The sequence below is a fragment of the Podarcis vaucheri genome, assembly GCF_965113315.1.
Source record: "Podarcis vaucheri genome assembly, chromosome: 16".
Lineage (NCBI taxonomy): Eukaryota > Metazoa > Chordata > Lepidosauria > Squamata > Lacertidae > Podarcis > Podarcis vaucheri.
The window spans coordinates 37,469,861-37,485,557 of record NC_138754.1 but is presented as its reverse complement, the minus strand read 5'-3'; the positions used below and the strand labels follow the sequence as shown (position 1 = coordinate 37,485,557).

Genomic DNA, 15,697 nt, shown 5'->3' with positions numbered 1-15,697 from the left:
CTCTGGAGTGGTACCTATTTATCCACTTGCACTTTTTGGCATGCTTTCAAACTGCTAGGTTGGCAAGAGCTGGGAGCTCACCCCGTTGCGGGGATTCAAACTGCCGACCTTCTGATCAGCAAGTCCTAGGCTCTGTGGTTTCACCCACAGTGCCACCCGCGTCCCATTTAGGGACCTAATAGGTATCTAAAGCCATTTGTATGTAACAAAATATGTATTTTATCAAAGTAATTATTGAAAAAAATTTCTTTACATTTTTGGGGGGCCCCAAGAGAGTGGGGCCCTAAGCTATAGCTTGTTTGGCTTATACATAAATCCGGCACTGCATACACCTGTATAGTGGAGCTTGACTATACCCCAGAATCTTAAATGGTGAGAAGCCTACAGATGTGCAGGGGTTAATGCTGTTGACAGTCCAGATGAATTCAATGTGCATGGAGCCCAGCGGAGTCTCCATCCAAGCCGAATGCCTATAACATACGTATAATTAAAATTTCAAGCAGGGTGCTTTGGTGATAGGCATGGGCTGACCCTTCCTTTCTTGAGCAATTTCACACCTGCAAATTTGGATTGCGACTCACAGCAGGGCCCAAACGGAGGAAGGTGCGAGATGAGCGTCAAGCGTCGCGGCGGACTTTGTCATCACAAGCAGAGTGCTTGCTTTCATTGTAGCCTGTGCTGCCAGGGAGGACAAAGGAGAATGATCAGTGAATGTCAGGGCTGCAAGGGAGGTTAACTTGGAAGTTAGCTTTTCAGGTAAAGGTAAAGGGACCCCTGACCATTAGGTCCAGTCGCGGACGACTCTGGAGTTGAGGTGCTCATCTCACTTTATTGGCTGAGGGAGCTGGTGTACAGCTTCCGGGTCATGTGGCCAGAATGACTAAGCCGCTTCTGGCGAAACAGAGCAGCTCACAGAAACGCCGTTTACCTTCCCGCCAGAGCGGTACCTATTTATCTACTTGCACTTTGACGTGCTTTCAAACTGCTAGGTTGGCAGGAGCAGGGACCAAGCAACAGGAGCTCACCCCTCACAGAGATTTGAACCGCCAACCTTCTGGATTGGCAAGCCCAAGGCTCTGTGGTTTAGCCCACAGCGCCACCTGCGTCCCAGCTTTTCAGGTAGAAACCATTACTGCAGCTGCAGCTCAGGGGATTAGATCTGTTCCAGATGTTCATTTGAAACTCCACCTATTCTGGTTTTGTAGAAGCTGAACTACACCCATGCCGCGATCCACCAGCTGCACAGGAATGGCATGGAATATAAACTAAGAGCAGAATCCAGTCTTCCTCAAAGTCTCTTTTTTTCCCTAAGGCTAAGTTTCTGTGAATGTGACCAACATGTTTTGAAAGTATATTGTGATAAGCCACAGCACTTCTGGGGTGTGGAGAAGCCTGTCTACCTCCCTATTGCAACGGCTCTTGCTTCTTGATGCTTCTGTTCAGAGGCCTTATCACCTGTGGTGGCTATTCTGGGGTAAAAAAATCATCAGTCCTTTGCCATCTCATGGGGGCGGGGAGGTGGGTTACCTCCTTGAACTGCAAGAAGAATAAAAAACTTTAAAATGGTTGCTAGTTAAAAGAAAGAGAAGGGAGCTTTCTTATGTTAATAGATGCTAGAGTGGTCTGTGCTAAAATACTGAGGGGAAGTGTCAGTATTGAAAGAATGGTTATTAAAAATTAAAGAATTTATCTGCTGTGAGCAAAATTGTGTAAAGGGAGGATAGCAAAAGAAAAGAAATAAATAAACCAATTTGGAGACTGTGTTGGTATTTTTAAAATATTGAACTGCCATTAAGAATAGCTGTTCTCCTTTCTTATAAAAGAAATGCAGTTTTGAGCTTTGGAAATATTTTGATTACCTTTTTATTTCTTTTTTTGCTGTTTAGTCAAACATTTTGTAATTGTGTTTGGACTCGGAGATTGTGTGTGTGTGTGGATATATACCCTCAAACAAGAAAATTAAAATGTGAATCAAATTACCTCCTTTAAAATCACCTTTTCGGTTGTCTGGAGCTTACCGGTATATGATGGAGCCGGCCTATTCAGATGGAAGCCAAACGGAAATGTTGTGAAGATGAAAGCATTTTAAAATCCCCAGCTTGATTTTTAATTTTCAAAAGCGATATTGCTGGAACGTGCTACCAATCCCTGGTGACATTTAGGGAAACGAGCTTTCGGGAACTACTTCAGTAGCTCGGGGTGGTTGATATTCCTGCGTTTCATGGCTGTTTTGAAAAAGATCACAAAGGTTTTAGGAAATTAAGAGGCAGGAAACTTACTGGCAGAGGGTTATTTGCTGGGTTGTCTTTTTTTTTTTATGACAACACAGGGAGAAAATGATGCAATGGGAGAGAGATGATCAGGGGGGAGAGCTTTCCCAGTTTATCTAAGGAGGAGGAAACCTCCAGATGCAACTCCCATCATCCCTGACCATTAGCCATGCAGGCAGGCATCTGATGGGAATCAGAGCACAGCAACATCTGGAATGCCACAGGTTCCTCACCTGTGGAATGATCTGTAGCATTCCTGCCAAGGCCAGCAGAAAGTTTGGGGGAGACAGTGGAACAGCGCTAGTGCTTTTCCCCCCGGGGGTACGCAGACCCCTAAACGTTTTGTGAATCTAAGTTTGGCCTCATTGAGGGGCAGTATTTCAGTATGAGTAGGAACGTGAGAGTACCCCTAAACATGTTTTAATAATAATAATAATAATATATTATTTATACCCCACCCATCTGGCTGGGCTTCCCCAGCCACTCTGGGTGGCTTCCAACAAAATATTAAAATACAATAACCTATTAAACATTAAAAGCTTCCCTAAACAGGGCTGCCTTCAGATGTCTTCTAAAAGTCTGGTAGTTGTTGTTCTCTTTGACATCTGGTGGGAGGGCGTTCCACAGGGCGGGTGCCACTACCGAAAAGACCCTCTGCCTGGTTCCCTGTAATTTAGCTTCTTGCAGTGAGGGAACCGCCAGAAGGCCCTCGGCACTAGACCTCAGTGTCCAGGCAGAACAACAGGGGTGGAGACTCTCCTTCAGGTATACTGGACCGAGGCCGTTTAGGGCTTTAAAGGTCAGCACCAACCCTTTGAATTGTGCCTGGAAATGTACTGGGAGCCAATGTAGGTCTTTCAGGACTGGTGTTATGTGGTCTCGGCGGCCGCTCCTAGTCACCAGTCTAGCTGCCGCATTCTGGATTAGTTGTAGTTTCCGGGTCACCTTCAAAGGTAGCCCCACATAGAGCACATTGCAGTAATCCAAGTGGGAGATAACCAGAGCACACACCACTCTCGCAAGACAGTCAGCGGGCAGATAGGGTCTTGTCCTGCGTACCAGATGGAGCTGGTAGACAGCTGCCCTGGACACAGAATTGACCTGTGCCTCCATGGACAGCTGTGAGTCCAAAATGACTCCCAGGCTGCGCACCTGGTCCTTCAGGGGCACAGTTACCCCATTCAGGACCAAGGAGTCCTCCACACCTGCCTGCCTTCTGTCCCGCCAAAACAGTACTTCTGTCTTGTCAGGATTCAACCTCAATCTTTTTTTAGAAATGAAAAAAGCACTGAACAATGCTGTGCAGTGTGCCCCACCCATTAGCCCCACATGCAACCAGAGATGACCCGGCAGTTGCACCCCTGTAATGAACAGCGGAGGAAAGCCTATAGCTCAGGGGTAGATCGCCTGCTTTGCATGCAAGAAGGTCCCAGGTTCAGTCCCCGGCACAGGGCTTGGAATGTCCCTTACCCAGGAGAGCTGCTGTCTATCAGCATGGACAGCGCTGGGCTTGATGGACCAATGGTCTGGCTCAGCCTTATAAAGAAACTGGCTTTATATGGCTAGTAGCTGCAAGGGCTATGGTACCTCAGAGGTAGTAGGCCTCTGAATGCCTGTTGCTGGAAAGCGCAGGTGGGAAGAATGCTGCTCTGCTCAGGTCCTGATTGTGGGCTGCGCATGGTCCTCTGGTTGGCCACTGTGAGAACAGGATGCTGGACTAGACATTGGCCGGATCCAGCAGGGCTCTTCTCACATTCCCTAACTCTGTGTCAGGTGTGCATGCAGGAGGCAAGCCCTGTGATCAATAGGACTGGGGCCTTCCTAAGTTTGTTCTGGAGAGGCAAGGCGCGGCCACACAGGTGAGGCCGCTTGGGAACTCACAGCACCTGGGTGGCAAGAGCCGGGAAGGGATATAAGGTCAGCATTTTCCCTTCGGCTCTTTGCCACAGAACCCCTTCACTGCCTTGCTGTGTTTGTTTGGTTCCTTTACTCCTTGCTTCTTGATCCTCGGACCCTTGACTTCTGGCAATCTGACCTTTGGACTCTTGGCTTCCTGGCTCCTGGCTTCCTGACTCCCATTCTTTCTCCCACCCCGCCATCTTGCCCCCGGTCCCGACGTCCCCAGCTGGGACTTTGATCGCCCGTGAACCAGGCCATGACACTCTGAAGCTCATTCCAACCCTGCTTCTATCTCAACTGTTGCCTTCTCAAGCTGCCTCATCTCAGACTTTGCCATTCCCTTTATGTCCTGTCCCTTCTCTTTCGTCTTTAAACATGATAGTGTGTGTGTGTGTGTTATTTTATTTTTTGAATTTCATACCTCAACTGGACTGACATTGACTTGAGTGGCACTTTGAAAAACTTCCCTTGGCAGATTATTACTATTAATTTTTTAAAAAAGAATGCATTTGAAGCACGACAAAGAGCATAGATTGCTATCTTCAGTAGATTTCCCTCTCATGTTAACAACTGAAATGTCAGGCATAGTGTTGAGGGAGCTGATTGGCAGGCAGTGGTGAAGGATTCGGAGAGGGGTGTTCTTAATTTTCAGAGCTGTTCTGATTTTCAGGATGTGGAAGCTCTCTTGTTATCTCTGGACACACACCTATAAAGCACATATAATAGGGGTTGCCAACCTTTCACACATGGGCACCAGTGCTTTCCATGGAAGGTCCATGAAAGGTCTCCGTAAAGAAGTCCTCAAAAATCTATGCTGCTCGGTTTCTGCTTGTGTCGGCTCACCAGTGGAAGCCGTGGATCATACAATTGCTCTCCTTACCATTCTGAGCAGAAGAAAGGTGGAAAGAGCTTTTTTCCGTAAGTGAGCATGGCAGTGGCTGATTTAATTGCCTCCCTCCTCTCTGCCCCCTTCATTCATTGGGGAGAAAATCTACACCACTTTATGCTCCTCCCTGCTCTTTTAGATGCGGCAGCCGTTTGGTGCAATACCACAAAGACCTCTTTGGCAGCCATTTTGTGACTGGCACCCACAGCACTTCTGCAAAATTCCACATGTGCCTGCTAGCCCTACAAAGGTTGATAGCCCACCCTGTGGTGCCATCTTTGTCCTGTTCTGCCAGATCTTTAGGGCTCAGCAGAGCCAGTGTGGTGTAGTGGTAAAGAGTGGTAGTCTCGTAATCTGGTGAACCGGGTTCGCGTCTCTGCTCCTCCACATGCAGCTGCTGGGTGACCTTGGGCTAGTCACATTTCTCTGAAGTCTCTCAGCCCCACGCACCTCACAGAGTGTTTGTTGTGGGGGAGGAAGGGAAAGGAGAATGTTAGCCGCTTTGAGACTCCTTCGGGTAATGATAAAGCAGGATATCAAATCCAAACTCTTCTTCAGCAGAGGAGTTGAGGTAGCAAAGCAGGTCAAGTCAGCTCTGGGAGCAGGTCATCAAAGTCCAGACAAGTCTCTCTAAGCATGTCAGGAGCCTGGGCAGTCCCAGGAGGCCCTACCCAAGGCTTTGTCTATGCATCAGTTGCAGTGGCGTAGCGTGGGTTGTCAGCACCCGGGGCAAGGCAAGTAATTTGCGCCCCCTAACCTGTGGATTTTAGCACCCGAGTGCGAGCGAGCGCCCCCCCCATGTTGCACCCGGTGCGGCCGGCACCCTTGGCACCCCCCACGCTACGCCACTGTTCCAACGTTCAGCTTCACTGGATGCCCACGAGTTATATTGTACAGAGAGAGGGATAAAAACTTTCCTCTCTGTCCGCTCTCTCCTTGCCATGCCTTAGTTTTGCAGGCTTCTCTCCTGTCGCCTCTTGCTTGCCTTTTCTCTAAAAACCCAATGCTGCCGCCTTTCCTCACGGCACCGGCTCCATCCCCTTGCTTAGATTCCCTCTACCAAAGCAGAAAGCAGCCTGAAGTTCCTCCTGATCGTGAATGGGAAACAGCTGGGGAAGCCGGCGGCCTGCCAGGGAAGGGATCTCTTCCTAACCTGCTCCACGGAGCCCGTTCCTTGCAAGCGCTACGTGTCCCTCGGATGGCGAGCGCCTTTGGAAACGCAGAGCAGGCGCTTGCCGGCGAGCAGCCCCCCCCCGCCCCTTCCCAAGCTAATCCTTTTAAAACCGAAAGCCCCTTAACCCGCTGGCGAGAGGCTTAGCCGGGCCTCGCCCGACCACCGGCTTCCTCTCGGAGGTTTTTGGGGAGCACAGGGCGCGGCGAGGCCCGGCGGCGCGTCGGGGTGCGGAGGCTGCCCGTGCCGGCCAGGCGTCGGTGGCGGCGGCGGCGCTGCTGCAGCGGCGGCGGGGGGCGCGCGCGCACTAGGGCGCAAGGCTGGCGGTGGCTGCGGGGAGCCTGGCGGAGGAAGGAACTTGTCCCTTCCCTCTGGACTCGCGCCCCCCCAGATGTTGCGGCCGGCACCCTTGGCACCCCCCACGCTACGCCACTGATCAGTTGGCCCTGTGTCCTTGAGGAACTGGCTGTGGTGACTTCAAGGCCCCATGTCTGATTCGACAGGATTAGGATGTCATTGGGAGCTCACTATCCAAGTCCAAGGATGGTGGGAAAGCTAAGAGGAAGGGTGGAACCATAACTTTCCTGATTTCTGTATTTCACATTTCCAGGCATGTTTAAGCTTTCTTGACATTCTTGATGATGATGATGATGATGATTATTATTACAGGGATTCTCCAGGACAGCAGCAGTCTGCGCCTCTTCCTCTTGATATGTGGTCTGAGAAGAGTCAAGGATCCTCTTTATTTAGTGGATGCTTTTGCAGGTTGGTACCCCCTTTCTTTCTTTTTTGCTTTGTAGCAAATGCAGGATTGGTTTTGATTCATTATGTTTCTGTGATTCTGTTCATTTAAAGGGATCCCAAAGAGCCTTCCAAACGATAAATAATGATAGCATGATGGAACGTAATAGAACATCACAGATACAGCACAAAACATTTAGAATAATTAACAAATCGTCCGTGAAACAATGACACTCTGTTAAACTGTGTTAACAAAGCAATAACTAAAAAATAAATTCAGGTAGGTAGCTGCGTTGATCTGACGCAGCCAAAACAAATAAATAAATAAATAAATAAATGAATGAATGAATGAATGAATGAATGAATAATTGTGCAGTAGCACCTTATAGATCAACTAAGTTTGTTCTGGTATAAGCGTTGGTGTTTCTCTGTCTTGTGATTCCTGATGTCAGATTTATGTCCATTTATCCTTTGGCGTAGGGTTTGGCCTGTTTGTCCAATACAGTGGTTCCTCGGGTTAAGTACTTAATTCGTTCTGGAGGTCCGTTCTTAACCTGAATCTGTTCTTAACCTGAAGCACCACTTTAGCTAATGGGGCCTCCTGCTGCCGCCGCACCGCCAGAGCACGATTTCTGTTCTCATCCTGAAACAAAGTTCTTAACCTGAGGTACTATTTCTGGGTTAGTGGAGTCTGTAACCTGAGGCGTATGTAACCTGAAGTGTATGTAACCCAAGGTACCACTGTATAGAGAGCTGAAGGGCACTGTTGGCATTTGATGGCATACACAATGTTAGAAGATGAGCTGTTAAAAAGGCCTGAGATAGTCTGGTGTTACTGGACAATTCTTTATTTTATTTTAACTTAAAAAAAATAAGCTAAACATCACAAAGCAAAATTCATGTTATATGATTAACAAATCAATACATGTTTACAATCTGCGAAGCAATATTAACATTAACAAAGCAGCAGCCAAAAAACAAACTAAGCACTGTTAAGTCCATACATACACTCTCCACACCCTCATGACTCATAATCTTTCCCTCTATTCAGTCCATTAAAGAGACACATACACATAATATTCATGGCAGCAGCTCCCTTGTGAAAGGTTCCTTGGGCTGGAGGTGGAGCAGTGTCTCCTGATGGCAAACAGAGTCTCTCTCCAACCCCCCAACCCCCATAGTTCTTCCTCTGGAAACAGCTCCTTTATGAAGGCTCCTAAGGTGGGGGGGGGGGCAAGGCAGGTGGGAAAAGCCATTACCTGCTGGCCAGCACCAAATCTTTCTCCCCTGCCCTTGATAGTCCCACTTGGCTCAGTAGTTCCTGCCCCAGCCCTTCTCCAACCTGATGTCCTCCTGAGGTTGATGGACTCCCATCAGCCCAAAGCAGTCTGCTAGTTGGGTCTGGTGGGATCTGAAACCTTGAATGGCACCAGGTTGGGGGAAGGCTGGCACAACGAGAAATGAGGTCCAAGTGATCAGGTTGGGCAAGGCCATGGAATATTTTTTTAAAGGAAAGGTCAAGAAGTCTACTGAACACAGAATCAGGGGCAAGGACTGGATGGCATTGTGTTTGCATGTGTGTGTGTGTGTGTGTGAGAGAGAGAGAGAGAGAGAGAGAGAGAGAGAGAGAGAGAAGAAAGAGAGAAATGGAGGGGACAGGCTTCAGGGAGACAGCTCTGAGCACAAGCATTTACACTTGTACTGAAGAGAAACCACGAAAGTGACAAGGCTTCGGAACTGACCCTCAGCAAGAGAACATTGATTAAGCAGTGAATTTAATCATCAGACTAATGCAGTCTCTCTGCACTGAAGCTGAGCTGTAAATTCTGCCCACTAAATATGAACATGGGGTAGTAATCCACTTCGCTGCTACATAGGGCTGTCACCTAACTGAAGAAATCTTAGCAGACTGATTGTGTGAGGTTCAGTCAATTAATTGGCCAGATGTTCGTACTTTTGCAGATGAAGGAAGCAGAACCACTGGGGTGTGTGCGTGGAGAGGCATAGATCATGTGTATGCGCTTGTCACTGCAGGCAGCATCCAGGAAGAGATGTTCTCATGTACGAGTGTGAGACAGGATGCCTCTGCTAGCACTATACTAAAATAAGTAACAACTTGTTTATTAATTTATTGGGACAGAACGTTGTTTTTCTTTAGAACTAGCAACCTCGTGCCTGGTGTTGCTTAGGAATTCTTAAGGGACCAAAAAAAAAATTGGTATGGTTTTGGAATCTGGTTTTAAATCAATGCGGTTTTGACAGGTTCAGTCCACCATCTTGATTCAAAATGGCATCCAATTTTATCCAAGCATAGATGAAAACTTGCTTCTTGAACCCAGGAAGCATAATGCAAAATACCAACTCTTATGAGATATCCAAATGCATAAAGCAAATGAGCAAACAAGTTTCCAAAATATATACAGTGGTGCCCCGCAAGACGAATGCCTCGCAAGACGAAAAACTCGCTAGATGAAAGAGTTTTCCGGTTTTTGAGTCGTTCCGCAAGACGAATTTCCCTATGGGCTTGCTTCGCAAAACGAAACGTCTTGCGAGTTCTTGCAGGTTTGTTTCCTTTTTCTTAAAGCCGCTAAGCCGCTAATAGCCGCTAAGCCGCTAATAGCCGTGCTTTGCAAGACCAAAAAACCGCAAGACGAAGAGACTCGCGGAACGGATTAATTTCGTCTTGCGAGGCACCACTGTAGTAGACTGTTGTTTTATTCACATGCAGCTTTGATTGATTGAATAATTCATTAAGATCCATATGATTTGATCAAGTAAGATTTCTTTAACTGAGCTACAGGAGAGCCAGAATACCATGGCTAGGAGAGAGAGCAAGTAGAACCTGTATCTGAAGGAGCTCTGCACAATGTAGGGCAATTGGAAAAATCACAATGTCTTGGCCTCAGTCCCCCAGCTGTGAATTGGGCATAATGGCTGTCGGGTTTGCCAGAATGATTGATACATCAGCACAACAGTGATTGCGAAGAGCTTTCCAGTATTGCGTCTGCTATGGAAATGCAGAGTTCAGTTCCTGTTCCCCTGACCAGTGCTTCTGTGTCCATTGACTTTTCACGAGTGCCTCCCTCCGGAAACAGCAAAATAACTTTGTGGTTGATTAATTAATTAATTTTAAGCCTGCTGCCCAGTAGGTTGGGGGCATCCTCCTTTTTTTTTTAAATGAGTCAAAATTTGCATAAACCAATTAACCGATGGATTGCCCGAGTTTCTCTTTACAATGCCCTAACCAGAACAATATGACGCTTATTTTCCTGTAACCAGAACTCTCTCCTGTTGTTTGATAGAATGGCACCGAGAGGAGCCCAGTACACACCTGATTATAATTGGACCCACAGTAAGTTTCCCCGTTTTGTTTGTAAGCATTCTTTCTAAATATAAATTCTTTGCGTGAATTTGTTTTCATGTGCTATGGCAGGCAGGCGCTGTTAAGTCTATAGCCCCCCACTGAGAAGGAGTCATCCCTCAAAACTGCTGTGTGGGGCTTCCACCAGAATGTCTTGTTAGATTATGCCCCATGGGTCGGATCTGTCTGCCCTTAAGGTCACACTAAACCAAGGATTGCCAGCCTGGTGCTCTTACGTGCCAGTGTGCCCACTTGTACCTCCTATGGCACCCGCATAAGGTCTCAGCAGGTATCCCTTCAAAAACCCATAAATGCTCCTTCTACTCACTTCCAGTTTGCACAATTGTATTTTTTGTTTTATGGCCATCTGAAAATGTTAGAGTAAAATATAACCCACTAAACTGCCTCTGCTCCTCATAGAATTTCCTTTTTTTTTAAGTGAAAAAAAAAGGGTTAGTGTTTGTTGGTTTGGGGTGTTTGTGGAGTGGGGGTAGGATAGCCACAACAGACCCAAAATCACCTGATGCAATCTTTCACGGTGTGGAGTTCTCTTTCGATCAGCTTGACGAAGCGGCTGCCCAAACAAAAATGAAGACACAACACGTAGGCTAATAACTGTTAAATCATATGTAATAGAATATCATTCAGAAGGTAGAAATGAATCTATTGGAGTTCATATATGCAGTGTAACAGGCTAGTGGTGCAGAACGTCAAGCCATGTGTTCAAGATAGGCATCCAAAGGTCAGTCTCACAATGGCTAATCAAAGGTTTCAACAAAAGACGACTCAAACGTCTAAAAAGTAAGATTTTCACAAATGTTTTTCAAAAGTTCCAACGGAAGACGTCCCAAAAGTCTCAAGGACAGTGTTTCCGGAATGGTACTACTGTTTCGTTGATAGTTTTCACCAGCTGAAAATACAATACAAAGCATACAACCAATGAATGAAAACAGAACTGAGCTACCTGCATACACATTGTATATTGAAACGGAATATACAAAACAAGGTTGTTAACCTGTGGGACTCATTTCTCTTGGATGTCCCGAGTGCCGGTAACATCACTGAGTCCGCAAAAAGACCAAGCCACACGCTCACACATGACAAATTTTTATGTTGTAGTTTAAAAGCAAATGCAACAATCCCAAACCGGATCAGAACCACAAGGCAGAGAGAGAGAAAGGAAAGAACATTTCATTTGTGTTGTTTCCTGTTTTAAAAATCAGACTCCCCCGCCCCCAGCTGCAGTTTGCCTCCATCTGTGCCATTTGCTCTTTTGAAATACAGATCGTCCTTCTTGACCTCCGTACCAAGCAGGATCAAACATGTCCTATGACTGCTACCAACAGCTCATCTCTGTGTTCTGGCTATTTTGAAGCCATTCCTGCCGGTCTTGCATTTGCACATAATTAACAGATGTCAGCTGGTAGCAAACGACTGAGATTTCTGTCTGGCAAGAGTCTGCACAGAATTCCAGCTGACAATGGAAGTGGCAGAGGAGATACGCCCCTGGTAAAACAGATTTACTTGAATCCAGCGAGAAACTTTGCAGTGCTAAGAAAGTTTGAAGTCGAGGGCAGTGGGGTGGGAAGAGAAGTAATGGAAAACAAATGCCCTTCAGGTTAAATTCTCCAGGATAGGTTCTCCAATGCAGCAACTAATATCAGAGTTAATTCCCGCCCCCCCCCCCGGGGGATGTAAGGGGGCAGAAGAGGGAATTCTTTATATCAATAATATAATTTTATATACAGTGGTACCTCTGGTACGTTCTGGACCCCTGTTCACATCCAGAAGCGAACGCAACCCACGTCCGCGGGCCATGATTTGCCGCTTCCGTGCATGCGTGTGACATCATTTTGGCCTGCGCATGCGCAAGCGGCGAAACCCGGAAGTAACATGCTCCGTTACTTCTGGGTCACTGCAGCACACAACCCAAAAATACTTATCCCGAAGCTACTTCAACCCGAAGTGTGACTGTATACTCAAGCACTCTGATGATAAATTCTCAATAGGTCACATCCTATGCGGTATATTTCGACACGGGCTGAGTGTGTTTCCACACAAAGATCTCCCTCAATTATGGTTTGCATTTCTATATATGAAATTCTGTGATTGTTTTTAATTGCAGAGGCTTTCTTTGTAAAAACAAATAAATGTGAAGTCGCTTCGAGATATTTCATGGGAAGCGATGTAATAAAATGGGATTAAATAAATAAATAAACTGACAGGCTCCCCCCACCCCCAATAAAACATCAAAGAAAAGGAAGACTGTTTTCCAGGCCAAGTTTGTATCGAAGGCCACATTAAAGAAGAATAATTTGTTTATCCAGGATGGTTGTTTGCAACCGGGTGGGGGGAGGGGAGGGCTTGAAGTGAATCGTTTTGCCCTCCTCCTCTGAAGTTTTGCGTTTAAGAGAGCCCACGCCTATTGATTTGTCATGTTCGGTCATGTTTCTTTGATGCTGTATTAGGCCACTGATGCGATTTGTGCCTTCCAGTCTCCTGCCGCATTAGGAAGAGTGCTCTCTGCTTCTGAATCTGGCAACGCTGCCTGCCATGGAAGGGTTTGGAGAGGGAGACCCAGCTGCTTGTGGAGGTTCATAGGAAGCTGCCTTACATTGCTCTACATAGCTCAGTATTGCCTACACAAACTGGCAGCAGCTCTCCAGAGTTTCTGGCAGGGATGCTCTCCCCGCCCTACCTGGAGATGCCAGGGACTGAACCTGGGACCTTCTCCTTACAAGACACAAGCTCTACCCCTGAGCCGTGGCACTTCCCCAGGATGGTGTTGTTCATGTTGCTTATTCATTTAAAAGTAAATGGACCCCTGACCATTAGGTCCAGTCGTGGCCAACTCAGGGGTTCCGGCGCTCATCTCGCTTTATTGGCCGAGGGAGCCGGCGTACAGCTTCTGGGTCATGTGGCCAGCATGACTAAGCCGCTTCTGGTGAACCAGAGCAGCGCACGGAAACGCTGTTTACCTTCCCGCCAGAGCGGTACCTATTTATCTACTTGCACATGACGTGCTTTCGAACTGCTAGGTTGGCAGGAGCAGGGACTGAGCAACGGGAGCTCACCCCGTCGTGGGGATTCGAACCTCCGACCTTCTGATCGGCAAGTCCTAGGCTCAGTGGTTTAACCCACAGTGCCACCCGCGTCCCTGGAGCTTATTCATTTACATACTGCTTAATTGCCAAGGTGGCTTCTAAGATCAAAGCATTTAGAGCAGGAAAACAACTCAGTCAAAACATTAAACATCCACACTTTAAAATGTGCAGTAAAACAAGCCAGTTGAAACAGAAGGTCCCAGTCCACTTGGCGGAGCTCAGGATTCTAGTTTGAAAAGCCTGCCCATGCTTGCTCCCATCCACTGGGGAGTTAGGACACAGGGTGCTTCTAAATACCAGTTTCTGGGAACCATCAGAGGGGAGAGACTTTCTCTTGTGCTCGTCAGGTCCAGTTTGCATGCATATGGTTGGCCACTGCGAGAACAGGAGGCAGGCTTTGATGGGGCCTGATCCAGCAGGGCTTTTCTTACCTTCTCAGGTTCTTTCTCCCTTCAGCGTCTGTTTTGGATACAAGAGTGTGCATGTATTTATTCTTATGCAAACACACGCACACCATATCTTCCTGGGTATATCAACCCCGCTTGCAAGGTTTGGCAGTCTGATAGCCTGAACACTGCACTGTTCGCCCCCTTCTGTCATTTATTCCCCCTGCCCTCCCCAGCCCTGAAACATCTCTGATGCAAAACGAATGCAATTTCCCCTCTCTTATTAACTTGTCTCTTAGAACCTTCAGCTCCTATATTTTCATTAGAACATTGAGTTGTCTTATTACCTTCCTGCTTTTCATTGTGCTGGTTATTTTTCTTTCTTTCTTTTTAATCTCTGTTTCTTTCCACTCTGATACACTGCAAGATTTGAAAGCGAACTGGGGTGGAAGAGAAAATTGGGAGCAGGTATAATGTGGTTTGCGTTTCCGATGCCTTCAGACGCAGCCTGTGAAAGATTTCAGGCACTTCAATTTACATCTGCTTCACTATCCCAAGAAACAAACAGGCGCATCCCACCTTAGCCCCACAAATTTGGAAAATTTCTCAAAACATTTATATATCCTAAAGTTTAATTGCACACCTTCTTTTTCCTTTCATTTTTTGGGGGAAAGTTTCTGAAAATGCTTAAACTGCAGCAGCACAGGGATTGGTAAAAAAAGAAGAAAAAACCAAACCAAGTGAAACAGCTTTGTAGTGGATGAGATTATTTACTTATTTGTAAGGCATGGTGATTTGACTCTGCCAAGGCATTTTGTGACTATTAAACACCAATGTTGTTCAAGAGAGCATCTGCAACAGAAGAAAACAGGCTTTGAAACCCTATCTAAATGAAATTTAAACACATTAAAACCTTGGTGGGACAAGAATGTCTTGGGCTGCATTCCTGGGGGGCCATAGGATGAAGAAGTAGACGAAGAGTTTGGATTTGATATCCCACTTTATCACTACCCTAAGGAGTCTCAAAGCGGCTAACATTCTCCTTTCCCTTCCTCCCCCACAACAAACACTCTGGGAGGTGAGTGGGGCTGAGAGACCTCAGAGAAGTGTGACTTCTCTGAAGCAGCTGCATGTGGAGGAGCGGGGAATCGAACCCGGTTCACCAGATTATGAGTCCACCGCCCTTAACCACTACACCACACTGGCTCAGCCAGATGAATCAGTTCCTGTGCTCCCCAAGGCCCATGGGATCTCCCCAGGGAAGGAGAGAGAGAGTGCCACCATCTTGGAGAGGCAAATCTCACCTCCCTTTGCTTCTTCAGTGAGACACTGGATAGGTTCACAGCCAGTGCTCACCCAATGTAGAACAGGGTAGAAAGGAAGTTACATGCCAGTGTTGGAGGTGCTGGGAAATACGAGCTCCCTCATTTCCTCCCACACCACCCTGGAGCAATAAATGTCTGTTAGAGATGGGTACAAACGAAGTAGGAAGGGACGCGGGTGGCGCTGTGGGTTAAACCACAGAGCCTAGGACTTGCTGATCAGAAGGTCGGCGGTTTGAATCCCAGCAACAGGGTGAGCTCCCGTTGCTCAGTCCCTGCTCCTGCCAACCTAGCAGTTCGAAAGCATGTCAAAGTGCAAGTAGATCAATAGGTACCGCTCCAGCGGGAAGGTAAACGGTGTTTCTGTGTGCTGCTCTGGTTCGCCAGAAGCGGCTTAGTCATGCTGGCCTCATGACCCGGAAGCTGTACACCGGCTCCCTCGGCCAATAAAGCAAGATGAGCACCACAACCCCAGAGTCGGCCACGACTGGACCTAATGGTCAGGGGTCCCTTTACCTTTACCTTTACAAACTAAGTAAGAGGAAGCAGAAGAAATG

General features: G+C 47.1%; 1 protein-coding gene across 4 annotated transcripts in view; it reads left to right on the top strand.

Annotated features, from left to right (window-relative positions):
- Positions 1–15,697, top strand: part of GLT1D1 (glycosyltransferase 1 domain containing 1) — a 144,710-nt gene that overhangs the window by 113,415 nt on the left and 15,598 nt on the right. For all 4 annotated transcript variants that reach the window (XM_082204169.1, XM_082204167.1, XM_082204166.1 and 1 more), the window contains 2 exons: positions 6,896–6,991; positions 10,270–10,319. In XM_082204169.1, coding sequence (XP_082060295.1) covers positions 6,896–6,991; positions 10,270–10,319 — 146 coding nt within the window. The remainder of the gene's footprint in view (positions 1–6,895; positions 6,992–10,269; positions 10,320–15,697) is intronic.